The sequence below is a fragment of the Malaclemys terrapin genome, chromosome 10, assembly GCF_027887155.1.
Source record: "Malaclemys terrapin pileata isolate rMalTer1 chromosome 10, rMalTer1.hap1, whole genome shotgun sequence".
Classification (NCBI taxonomy): Eukaryota; Metazoa; Chordata; order Testudines; family Emydidae; genus Malaclemys; species Malaclemys terrapin.
Genome location: NC_071514.1, coordinates 34292865 through 34306202, shown reverse-complemented (window position 1 = coordinate 34306202; position 13338 = coordinate 34292865). Strand labels below are relative to the sequence as shown.

The following is a 13338-nucleotide window of genomic DNA, read 5'->3' as shown; positions in this document are numbered from 1 at the left end:
GGAATAAATTAGTTAAAACATGTTATTTATTATAAAAAACAATATAAAATGGACAAAGTGAGTGTGCATTCTCTTAATGTCTAACCGTTACACATCAGATCATTAACATTCAAGAGCAGAAAGGCCTTCCCCAGTTTCAACGTATGCTTTTATAGAGGTACAATAGACATTTAATATTTGTCTTAAAATAGAAAAGATACAAGCTCTTCTTTTAATAGTGTCTAATACAGGGGTTCTCAAACTGGGGTTTGGGACCCCCCAGGGGGTCGCGACGTTATTACATGGGGGGTCGTGAGCTGTCAGCCTCCACCCCAAACCCCGCTTTGCTTCCAGCATTTATAATGGTGTTAAATTAAAACCACTTTTTTATATATTTATAAGGGGGGGTTCACACACAGAGGCTTGCTATGTGAAAGGGGTCACCAGTACAAAAGTTTGAGACCCACTGGTCTAGTATCTGAATTAATGTAATTATGTTATGCTATAGTGAGTACCCTGAAGCATGTCCTAATTATCTTGCAACTTCTGATCTGAAAACATACTTCATATTTTTTTAATCAAAGGGACACTTCATATTGAATTTCTCCAGTGGCACTTCTTGTCTTCCGAAGTGTCTCTCCAGAGCTTTAGAAAGACACTTTAAAATAAGTGCAGAGCCAAACAATTTAAGGCAGAAAACAACTTGAGCCATAAGCTTTGCAGTTTCTCTCAGACAAACACTAAAAGACGGTTACTCACCGTTGTAACTGTTCTTCGAGATGTGTTGCTCATATCCATTCCATTAGGTGTGTGCGCGCCGCGTGCACGATCGTCGGAAGATTTTCTACCCTAGCAACACCGGCGGGTCGGCTGTGGAGCCCCCTAGAGTGGCGCCTTCATGGCGCTGAATATATACCCCAGCCGACCCGGCGCCCCCTCAGTTCCTTCTTGCCGGCTACTCCGACAGTGGGGACGGGTGGCGGGTTTGGAATGGATATGAGCAACACATCTCGAAGAACAACAGTTACAACGGTGAGTAACCGTCTTTTCTTCTTCGAGTGCTTGCTCATATCCATTCCATTAGGTGACTCCCAAGCCCAACTTAGGTGGTGGGGTCGGAGTGAGACATTGCTGTGTGCAAAACCGCTGATCCGAAAGCAGCATCGTCTCTGGACTGCTGCACTAGTGCATAGTGAGCTGTAAATGTGTGGACTGATGACCAAACCGCTGCTCTACAAATGTCCTGGATCGGAACTTGTGCCAGGAAAGCCGTCGAGGAAGCCTGGGCCCTCGTGGAGTGAGCGGTGAGGTGCGGTGCTGAGACACCTGCCAGGTCATAGCAAGTCCGGATGCAAGACGTAATCCAGGAGGATAGGCGTTGTGAGGAGACCGGTGAGCCTTTCATTCGGTCGGCCACTGCAACGAAGAGTTGCGTCGTCTTTCTAAAGTGCTTTGTGCGGTCAATATAGAAGGCCAGGGCCCTTCGTACGTCCAGGGAATGCAAACGTTGATCCTGGCGAGTGGCATGTGGTTTGGGATGAAAGACCGGGAGAAAGATGTCCTGGTTGATATGAAAAGGAGAAACCACCTTAGGGAGAAAGGCAGGATGTGGACGAAGCTGCACTTTATCCTTGTGAAAAACTGTGTAAGGGGGCTCAGATGTAAGCGCCCTGAGTTCAGAAACACGCCTTGCTGAGGTGATGGCTACGAGGAAGGCTGTCTTCCAGGATAGGTACAGAAGTGAACAGGTGGCCAGTGGCTCGAATGGAGGACCTGTGAGCTTGGAGAGAACCAGGTTGAGGTCCCACGTCTGAACGGGCTGACGTTGTTGTGGGTACATCCGGTCTAAGCCCTTGAGGAATCTAACGACCATCGGGTTAGAGAATACCGAGGACGCGAGTTCCCCTGGGTGAAAGGCCGATATAGCGGCCAGGTGAACTCTAATTGAAGATATCGCCAACCCCTGCTGTTTTAGGGAGAGGAGATATTCCAAAATGAGAGGAATGGGTGCCTGCAACGGGGACATGGCTCGTTGTTCGCACCAACAGGAGAACCGCTTCCACTTGGCCATGTACGTGGTGCGTGTTGAGGGCTTCCTACTGCTCAGCAGAATCTGTTGGACAGAGTGCGAGCATTGCTGCTCTGCCTGGGTGAACCATGGAGCAGCCACGCCGTGAGGTGGAGTGATTGCAGGTCGGGGTGACGCAGCCGGCCGTGGTCCTGAGAGATGAGATCCGGACACAACGGAAGCGGGATCGGTGTCTGAACCGAGAGTTCCAACAGTGTGGTGTACCAATGTTGTCTCGGCCACGCTGGAGCGACCAGAATTACCTGTGCCTGGTCTCTGCGCAATTTGAGCAGTACCTTGTGGACCAGAGGAAACGGAGGGAAGGCATAAAACAGGTGGTCTTTCCAGGGAAGGAGAAACGCATCCGAGAGGGAGCCCGGAGCTCGACCTTGTAGGGAGCAGAACACGTGGCACTTCCTGTTGTCTCGAGATGCAAACAGGTCTATCTGGGGAAACCCCCACTTCTGGAAGATGGAATGTATGACGTCCGGACGGATAGACCACTCGTGTGTCTGGAAGGACCTGCTGAGTCGGTCCGCTAGAGTGTTCTGGACTCCAGGGAGGAACGATGCCGTGAGATGGATTGAGTGGGCGATGCAGAAGTCCCACAGGCGAATGGCCTCTTGGCATAGAATTGACGAACGTGCTCCTCCTTGCTTGTTGATGTAAAACATGGCCGTGGTGTTGTCGATGAGAACTAACACACATCGGCCACGTAGGAGGTTGAGAAATGCCTGGCACGCCAGGCGCACCGCCATCAGTTCCCGAACATTGATGTGCAGGGCTAGCTGGGGTGCAGTCCACAGGCCCTGGGTATGGTGTTCGTTGAGATGGGCGCCCCAACCCAGAGATGAAGCGTCTGTGACCAGGTGCAGAGAGGGTTGTGGGGCGTGAAATGGCATCCCCTCGCAGACCACATTGTGATCTAGCCACCAGGTGAGGGAGGTCAGGACCGAGATCGGGACCGTGACCACCATGTTCAGGCTGTCCCGATGTGGTCGATATATTGACGACACCCAGGTCTGGAGTGGGCGAAGCCGAAGTCTGGCATGCCTGGTTACGTACGTGCAGGAAGCCATGTGACCCAGCAGGGTAAGGCACGACCTCACCGTGGTAGTTGGGAACGCCTGGAGCCCTTGAATGAGGCTCGTGATGGTGCCAAATCGGTTGTCTGGCAGGATGGCTTGTGCACGTCTGGAGTCTAGAACTGCGCCTATGAATTCTATTCTTTGGGTAGGTTCTAGAGTGGATTTGTCCTTGTTGAGTAGGATGCCCAACTCGTTGAATGTGTGCACTATTATGTGGACGTGAGCTTGAACTTGCTCCTTGGTGCGACCGCGTACCAGCCAGTCGTCTAGGTACGGGAACACCTGTATCCCTTGCCGACGAAGGTACGCTGCCACGACAGCCATACATTTCGTGAACACTCTTGGGGCCGAGGATAGGCCGAAGGGAAGGACTGCAAATTGGTAGTGCACCGCGTTTACCACGAATCGCAGGAAGCGTCTGTGAGGTGGGTAAATTGAGATGTGAAAGTATGCGTCTTTCATGTCGAGGGCGGCGAACCAGTCTCCAGGATCGAGGGAAGGGATAATGGCCCCCAGAGAGACCATGCGGAACTTCAACTTTACTACGAATTTGTTGAGTCCGCGCAAGTCCAAGATGGGCCGCAGACCTCCTTTGGACTTGGGGATCAGGAAGTAACGGGAATAAAATCCCCTGCCCCTTAACTCTATCGGAACCTCCTCTATGGCCCCCATGGCCAGGAGCGTAGAAACCTCCTGTATAAGAAGTTGCTCGTGAGAAGGGTCCCTGAAGAGGGACGGGGAAGGGGGGTGGGAGGGGGGGATAGAAGAAAACTGGATAGCGTATCCCCTCTCCACCGTGCGGAGGACCCAACAGTCCGAAGTTATAAGGGACCAAGCGCGGTGGAAGTGGGAGAGACGATCCTGAAAGGAGGGGGCTGGATCCTGGGGGATGACTGGGGCGCCGTCCTCGACCGCACCTTCAAAAGTTCTGTCTAGGACCTGAAGGTGGTCTTGGTGGCCCCTGGTTCTGACCGGGTTGAGGGCCAGCCCATCTTCTCCTACCACCTCGCCCTCGCCTCCGGGCCGAGTCTTGTCTCTGACGAGGCGGGGGGGGGGGGGTAGAAGCGCTGAGGCTGCGGCCTAAATGGTCTGCGCTGAGGGCCCACAACATGCATCCCCAGGGAGCGCATGATTGTTCTCGAGTCCTTGAGGCTCTGCAGACGAGAGTCCGTCTTGTCCGAGAACAATCCATGTCCCTCAAAGGGCAGATCCTGTAGGGTTTGCTGCAGCTCCGGAGGCAAACCCGAAACCTGAAGCCAGGAGATCCTGCGCATAGCGATACCCGAAGCCAGGGTCCTCGCAGCTGAGTCTGCTATGTCCAAGGAGGCCTGCAAGGAGGTCCGAGCCACCTTCTTGCCCTCCTCTACCATGGCCCCAAACTCTTCCCTGGACTCTTGGGGAATCAACTCCTTAAACTTTCCCATAGAGTTCCAGGAGTTGAAATTGTAGCGGCTCAGTAGCGCCTGTTGGTTTGCCGCTCTAAGTTGTAGCCCTCCGGCTGAGTATACCTTACGGCCAAACAAACCGAGCCGCTTAGCCTCTTTTGATTTAGGCGCTGCAGCCTGCTGGCCGTGGCGCTCTCGTGCGTTCACTGATTCCACCACCAGTGAACACGGTTGGGGGTGGGTATACAAGTACCCATAGTCCTTAGATGGGACAAAGTACTTCCTTTCCACCCCTCTCGCTGTGGGTGGGATAGAGGCAGGAGTTTGCCATATCGTATCCGCATTGATTTGTATCGTGCGGATCAGGGGTAACGCTACCCTCGATGGGGCATCCGCTCCAAGGATATTCACGATCGGGTCGTGCACCTCCATTATCTCCTCCGCCTGCAGGTCCATATTACGGGCCATCCTGCGCAGAAGATCCTGGTGAGCCCGAAGATCTATTGGAGGTGGGCCTGTGCACGATGTGCCCGCCACTGCCTCATCCGGAGAAGAAGAGGAAGATGCCTCCGGTGGAACAGGATCCAAGGGCTGGTCCTGGTCTCTCTGTTCCTGGGCTGGAGCATCACCTGCGCCTGGGTCCAGGGCGTCAGGTGGTGCGGACACAGAAGCCTCCATGCCCCCTGGCGGAGGCCGCGAAATGGTAGACTCCGGGGCCCCTCTGATGGAGTGACCGGAGCGAGAGGTCGAAGCAATTGGAGCCCCTTGCGCCTGATGGTACGCCCACGGGGTCCAAAACGACCAGTGAGATGGGCCATGAGAATGGTCCTCTGCCATCTCCTGCCAATGGCCCAAGTCCTGTTCCTCGGCTTGCCCCTGAGGGGGGTATGCCGATCTCGAGAGGTCCTCCGAGGAGTGGGACTCCGATCTCGATGGCCACGGCGGTGCCGAGAGCGTCGAGACGATTCCGATTGGCTGCGGTGCCGCACGGTGCCGGTCCGGAGATGATCTATCTCTACGCGGTGCCGGCGATCGGTGCCGGGACCGCGACCGGTGCCGATGACCTCGTCGGTGCCGGGAGTCGGATCTGGACCTCGACGAGGACCTGGAGTATGCCCGGTGCCGGGAGCGGCCTCTCGACGTCGAGCGTCGACCGTAGCGGTGCCGAGAACTACGTCTCGACGTTGATCGGTGCCGACGATCATAGCGGTGCCGAGACGTAGAGCGGTGCCGCGAAGAAGATCTTGGCCGCGAGTACGACCGGTGCCGAGGCGATATTCGGTGCCGGGACTGCGAGCGGCGTGGGGACCTGCTTCGGGACCTGGATCGGTGCCGAGGTTCCAGCCCTTGCGATGGAGGGCGCATCAAGGCAGGTTTCCCCCTCGACTGGACCGGGCGAGTCAACGGTGCAGTCGGTGCCGGTGGTTGAGGCGGTGCCGGCTCCGTGAGAGCTATTAAGTCTCTCGCCGCCGCGAAGGTCTCTGGAGTCGACGGGAGGCACTGTATCACCGCCGGTCTCGGTGGAGACGCTATCTGCACCGGACTCAACGGCCTCGGCGCCGGAGTCGACGGTGCTGGAGGCACCTGTTTCCGGTGCTCCACCGGCGGACGCGGCTCTACCCCCGGCACTGGGGGAGCCGGCGTCTTCGGCACGGATGTCCCCGTCTTATGGGCTTTTTTATGCCCCGGGGATAATGACCGCGCCGAGGCACTGTTTGCGGTGCCGACGAGGTCCGGTGCCGGGGAGGCTTGTCTGACGCCACTCGCGTGGTCGTCATAGCCGATGCCGCCGGGGCACTGCGCACCGAGGTGCTAGGTGCCGGGGCCTGACTTGTAGATGGAGCGTCCGGACTAAGTGCCGCCTCCATCAGGAGTTGCCGGAGCCGAAAGTCCCGCTCCTTCTTGGTCCTTGGTCTGAAGGCCTTACAGATCTTGCACTTGTCTGTTTGATGGGACTCTCCCAGGCACTTCAGACAGGAGTCGTGCGGGTCGCTCGCGGGCATAGGCTTAGCGCAGGAGGCGCACTGCTTGAAGCCGGGAGCGTTGGGCATGAGCCCGGCCCCGCGGCCGGGGGAAAAAGGGGGAGACGACCCCCTTAATCCCCTGAACTACTTAGAACAACTAGAACAACTTTTAAACTATTTAACTATTTAACTATAAACACTAGAACTATAACTATAACTATAACTGTGATACAACAAACTAAGCTAGGGAGAGTGGAGAACAGCTAAGCAGCGCTCCACAGTTCCAACGACCGTCAGGGGCGGTAAGAAGGAACTGAGGGGGCGCCGGGTCGGCTGGGGTATATATTCAGCGCCATGAAGGCGCCACTCTAGGGGGCTCCACAGCCGACCCGCCGGTGTTGCTAGGGTAGAAAATCTTCCGACGATCGTGCACGCGGCGCGCACACACCTAATGGAATGGATATGAGCAAGCACTCGAAGAAGAACAATATTATATCAAAAAAGTCCATTCTTAGAAAATTATTTGGTGTAATGCACTAAGGGCTTCATATGTTGCTAATCAATGACAGTCACTTACACTAAACATACTTTTATAGCCTTTAAGATAAGCTTTTAGAAGACAAAGTGCCCAAGTAAGAAGTGAACTGTCTTACAGTTATTCAAAACAGCTGGAAACCTGTAAGAAGCACAAAATAAACTGTTGAGATGCTACTGGTTCATGAGAAATTATGCAGTGCACCACTGCTGTGTGATCTAATGTATCTAGATCCTCCACTGCTGTGTGCAAAATATATCAGTGTTTGTCAGGCCAGGGTGAGGGGAGACTCCCAAACAACAAGTTCCTTCATAGAAATGTGCATCATAGGATAACAGTGTTCCTCCAAGAGTGCTCTGGCACCAGCCAAGAGGCAAAATCTAAAATATAAAAAACCTAAAGACAAGTAGCATGCTATAGCAATGTTCTTCAATATTTCCTTTGCCGTTTCAAGTCTATAGTTTAAATACTTTTGACCATGAAGTCACTGCAATGGGCTTTCACCTTGGGATATGGCTACTAGCCATGAGTTGGCCTTGACAGTGACAACCTTCACCTCTGAAAAACTAAGTTGCAGATTTTCTCCAAGGCTTCCCTAAATATTAAATACATCCCTCATCCACATGTTGTACACTTGTTATCAACCCAGCAAATAATGGAATGAAAAACAATGAGTGTTAGTATTTCCTAGCCGCATTCAAATGAGACAGCAGATGGAAGTGGAGAGGGTCTCTGATTAGGACAATGCCAAATGGGAGATTCTGATGCCAAAGTGACACATTTAGCGTACCAGTATCAGAAGATTTTCCAACATCACAGCCACTTGTTAGTGGTGTTGGTGTCTGAACTCTGGGGCAGCCAAACAATATTTGGAAGAACCTTTGAGTGCCTAGACTTCCACAAGATATTTTGCAAAGTTTCCAAGTAAACTATGAAAGCCCTAATATTTTGCTCTCCTGAACTGACTGCAGCATGTGCATGATAAAGATTATAATATTTCTCAGTAGAAGAGACCTAGATAAGTCACAATAAAGCACTGCTCTTCTGTAACTCAGTATACAATTATTATAAGTTCATGAGCTTTCCTCATCTTCAGATGTTCAGAAACCAGGCCACGCAGTTAACATTTATCAGGATATTTCCCCCTTCCATTTCCACTTTAAGTGCTCTGCTCCAGCAACCAAATCTTAATTTTGGGAACCCATGCCTGCTTCTTGGCAAGACGTTTCCCAAGATATTCTTGACAAGGACTGAATGCCTCAGTCAGCACATAGACCAGGGGTTCTCAAACTGGGGGTCAGGATCCCTCAGGGGGTCGTGTGGTTATTACATGGGGGATCGTGAGCTGTCAGACTCCACCCCAAACCCCGCTTTGCATCCAGCATTTATAATGGGCTTAAATATATAAAAAAAGTGTTTTTTAATTTATAAGGGGAGGGGGTCACACTCAGAGGCTTGCTATGTGAAAGGAGTCACCAGTAAAAAAGTTTGAGAACTTCTGACATAGACAAAGCTGCTTGTTAATTGCATTTCAATGTAGAAGTCATCCCAACCCCGTAATCCTGGTATCTCTTTTAGATGATGAAAAGGCTTGTACAAGGACAATGTACAAAAAGAAAATCCATTCAAATTAAACAATATCCAAGTCCACTCAGAGCAGGGAGGGGAGTGGTAAGCAGGTTACTTACTTTTCCAAGTTCTGTAGGTGCTCCCTGACTTTCTGTACCAGGCCCAGCTTGGTATCATTCACTACAAAATCATCACAGCGATAACTGCAAGAAAAACAATCAGCAAGTGTAAAGGGTTTCAGTGACACATAGCACTTCGAAGCCTGGATATAGCAGATGAGCTCACATGACTATGTGAGCAAGTACTGGAGGCAATAGGTATTTAGGGTAAGAGTTTTGAGAAGTGGGTTAAAGAGTTTTGAGAAGTTTGAGGAGCCGCAGGCGCACTAGCTCACTATCCGTCCACACTGGCAAGGCACGTAGAGTGCTCTGACTCCATGGCTAGAGCACTCCTGGTACTCCACATTGGCGAGTAGAATAACGTTTGATGCACCCCCGCTGGAGCGCCCCAGCGTCAGTGTGAACGAAGTGTTGGGTTATTGCGCTCTGATCAGCCTCCGGAAATGTCCCATAATCCCCTTAAGTCAAGTGGCCACTCTTGTCATTGTTTTTGATATGCCCTTTGAAAGCTCCATTTGACATCCAGCATGCTTATCTGCTCCGAGACAAAGCAATCATTACCGTGGAATGCTGTGGGGGGAGGAGAGGTTTGTTGCTGTCTGAACTTACAAGACAGCATGCTGACATGCTCTCAGCCCCTCAAAAAACCCACTCTCCCCCCCTACACACAACACACTCCCTGTCACACTCCACCCCACCCCTCCATTTGAAAAGCATGTGGCAGCCACTTGCATACTGGGATAGCTAACACAATGCACTGCTCTCTGTGGCCGTTGCAAGAGCTGCTAATGTGGCAATGCCAGCATAGGCGGCGAGTTATATGGGCCCATGGTGTGCATGTTCCACCAATATTCCTGAAGGTGGGGCCAGCTCCACCAATGTTTGGGCCCCAGGCCCCGTGCTTTGGGGTGCTCTCACCTTGGGGGCAGCTCCCCCCTTCCCCGGAGCCCCTGCATGCTGCGGAGAGTCCGTCCCTCCCACCCCCCGACCCGGCTCACAGTCCATTGGCCAGGAACCCCAGCCAATGGGAGCTGCAGGGGGCGGTGCCAGAGCTGCCTGGTTGCGCCTCCACAGCAGGGAGGGGCAGAGAGCGAGCAGCAGGAGTCTGTCCCTGTCAGACAGACACAGCCAGTGAGCTGGGAGGTTGTGGGGACAGACAGACACAAGGACATAGCCGGGGGGTTGTGGGGACACACAAATGGAGCCGTGGGCGGGGAAAAAGGAGCAGCGATGGGCACCCCAGGGCTGGCATAAAATACACAGGACAGATGGAGCTTCCTGAGGGGGCTATAGCAAACCTCCTCTCCCCCGCCCCCCTCCGCAGCACAGACCCAGGCTGCAGCTGGCTCCGTCCATCACTCCCCCCAGCCCCACAGAGACCCACACAACCCTCTGCCCCCCCCGAGAAACCCCCAATGGCCCATGACCCCTCTCCAGAGAGCCCCCCTTTGTGCCAGACAACTCCCCTCCCCCACTGTCTCCCCTGCTCCAGAGCTCCCTACAATCTCCCCCTTTGCCTTCCCCCTCCCCCTCAGCCCATTGGCCAGGGGGGGCTCCCAACCTATTGGCCAGCACAACCAATGGGAGCTGCACCTGAGGCAGGGCGCCTGCTTGCAGATGCAGACCTGCCTGGCTGTGCCTCCACAGCATGGGGCAGGGGAGCCACAGGTGAGCAAGCCCCGGTCATCATGATCACAGGCACAGCAATTCTCTGGATATTTAATTTCACTGAGGCAAGTAATTCAATCTACTCTTCCTTTCCTGACAGTTTGTGGCTTTTCCTGTAAGAACTCTTACAATTTCTTTGCAAAGAAGTCCATTTGTAGTTTTTTCACTTGAGAAGTATATTTTCTGCTTGTTCATAAGCTCATTTATTTTGTTAACTCGGTTTTATAGGTAATATAAAAAGTCACTTGAATTATACCTATTTTTTTCCATTGGTCCAAAAACACATGGAAGATGTGCAGATTTTTATTTCTGTGGGCCAAACCACCCTGTGTAGAAATATAAATGTCGGAGACAGAAAAGCTCTTTAAGGGTAAAGGTCCCTTCAGGAAATTGTCCTCAAGTCATTCATTCTTCTGGGCATTCCATTCTATTGTTCCTTCCTATAGTGATACAGGTCTGTCGCATCTTACGCGCATTTAACATGTGCGATTTCAGCTTTCCGCGGTCGGCAAAAACAAAAAACAAAATCAAAAGAAAGAAAAATAACAATTTTAATACTGTACCTGTAGTGACAGCGATTCCGCCCACCATTGAACTCAACGTAATTTTGACTATACGCGGTTTTCGCTTTACGCGCTGACCACGGAACGTAACCCCAGCGTAAGATGAGAGACCTGTAATGATCAGTGTTTCCACCCACAGGGGAGAGGCAGAAGACTGGGTCAACCCTGCAGTGACTCTGCCTCTACTCTTGTTCTCTGTCTGCTCCCTCTACCAGCCCCTTTGGTCTCCCTAAGATTGCCCCTACGATTACTCCCTCTGGGTCTTCTTTCTCTGGAGCTTCTCGTGAAGTAAAGTCTGTCATTACAGGCTCTTATCTCTGTAATGTATTTATTTTTGATGCATTTATTAAGTGTTAATTAATGCCCTGTGGGAGTCCCCTTCAGCCCTCTGTATAAATTGATCCTCTTTTTTCCATATGTTTTGCCCATAGAGTTTTCTGCAGCCCTAGGGCAACCAGCAGTAACCCCTGTGCCTTTGCAATGGGGTGAGGGAAGGAGACCATGGGTTCCCTATTTATGTGATTTGCAAGAAGGGTTATCATTCCTCAAGTTACCAAATGTGTTTAAATGATACAAGTGCCTTGTAAAATCCCAAAGCAAGCTCATTTTCATTTCTCATGTAATAATCTCATATACAGTATACACACATTTTTCATTAATTATATGAGTTGAATTTATTATTAATTATTATTACTATTATTATTATTAGCTAGGTTACTGTTTTTTTTTTCAATGTAGCAAAAAGTGTGCTATTTTATGGGTTGAATGATTGAATGACATAATTACCCCCCCCAAAGTCCGCCACTAAGTCCGGTAATTTTGTCAAGTGTTCGTCGCACAACATGCTGGTGCCTACCCCTGCCTTGTGCTTCAGGGGGTCACGGGATCCAGGGCGGCCTGGGGACTTAGAGGGGGGCCTGGCGCTGGCAGCAGCGAGTGACCTGGCTCCAGGCCACTCCGCTCCACCTCGTTGGCTCCCGGCATTGCTTGGGGCGGGGGGCTTTGGGGAAGAGGCGGGGTGAGAAGAGGCGGGGCAGAGCAGGGTTGCTCGCTGCTGTCGGCACCAGGCACCCTGCTAACTCCCCAGGCCACCCTGGAGCCCACATCCCCCTGAAGCGCAGGGCCCCCCAAAGTGCAGGGCCCGGGGCAGTTGCCCCGGTCCGTCCTATGGATGGGACGGATCCACTTGGGCAGCACCAAAAATTATACAAACCTGCCGCCCATGCACGCCAGTGCACTGGCAGCTGGCAGTGTGGACAGACTGCAGTGCTTTCCCTACTGCGCTCTAGGAAGGCTGGTTTAACTCAAAGCGCTCTACATCGGCAAGTGTAGCCATGCCCTAAATTTCCAAGTCCTGGTCCAGTGCCTGAACCACAAGCTCATCCAATAGGTTTTTGTAAGATGTATTTCCACTACAAGTTATTTGTCTAAGAAGGTTTTATGTATGCGCTGTACAATGGGAGCGAACAGCATGGAAATGTCTAGAAATCAAGTAAGCATTTGGAAGCTGTCAGGAGAAGCAGCAGCAGGGAGACTGCTATTAACAGAAACCATTAACTGTGTTGTGTAAAGAAAGAGCCTGATTCCCCAACTGCCTTCATACCGCATGCAAAGTGAGCATAAAATTCTATCAAATCAAAATGGCAGCATTTTCACCCCCTCTGCAGAACTGACATTACACAAGTCGCATGGTAGTGAGAATCAGGCCCCACGGCATTTGTAACACAGCTAATGAACAAATGCTAACAGAATCCTTACAACATAGAACAACTTCAACGCATGTTTCACAGCAGTCTACATCTTCATCCAAGGGGAAGAATCTCTTAATGAGGGCAGATAGCTCATGCTGCTTTCCTGATTAAGCAGAGTCCACTATCAAAATCTACACTTCTGGAGAAGCTATATTCCACACCCACGGAACAGCTCGCTATACTTTAAACCTGTAATTTGACATGCAGTTAAGATTACGAGCTTCCCAATACTGTGCATCAAAACAACTGCAAGATCCACTCTCAGGCAGCTCAAGCTTTCCAAAGGTCTCCCCCGAAAGAACTCTTCATTGCAAGAGCCTGCTCTAAGAAAATACACCAGCTGTAACTAGTGAGAACAAATTCTACAGCATGCAATATTGGTGTTCACAGTTACTAGGTCTACAATAGCGAAGCTGACAATGATAGGAAATGGAGCTGCCTTAGAAAAGGTCTAGAAAGGATGAACCAGAACCAGAGAGGAATCCTGCACACATGAGGAGGGGAGGAGAAACGTCATCGTTGTTTAACGTTTCTATTGCAGTACTGCTGAGGCCTCACCCAGATTACGGTCCACTGTTTAGGCACCATATAAACATGTAGTGACAGTCACATCAAGAATTTTGCAGCAAATTCTTTAAAGATACATGCA

The 13338-nt window shown here is 51.5% G+C and overlaps 1 protein-coding gene across 2 annotated transcripts in view; it reads right to left on the bottom strand.

Moving 5' to 3' along the window:
• The window catches only part of USP3 (ubiquitin specific peptidase 3), a 67946-nt gene that overhangs the window by 22339 nt on the left and 32269 nt on the right, over positions 1-13338 (bottom strand). For both annotated transcript variants that reach the window (XM_054041893.1, XM_054041894.1), the window contains exon 4: positions 8708-8791. In XM_054041893.1, the coding sequence (XP_053897868.1) occupies positions 8708-8791 (84 nt within the window). The remainder of the gene's footprint in view (positions 1-8707; positions 8792-13338) is intronic.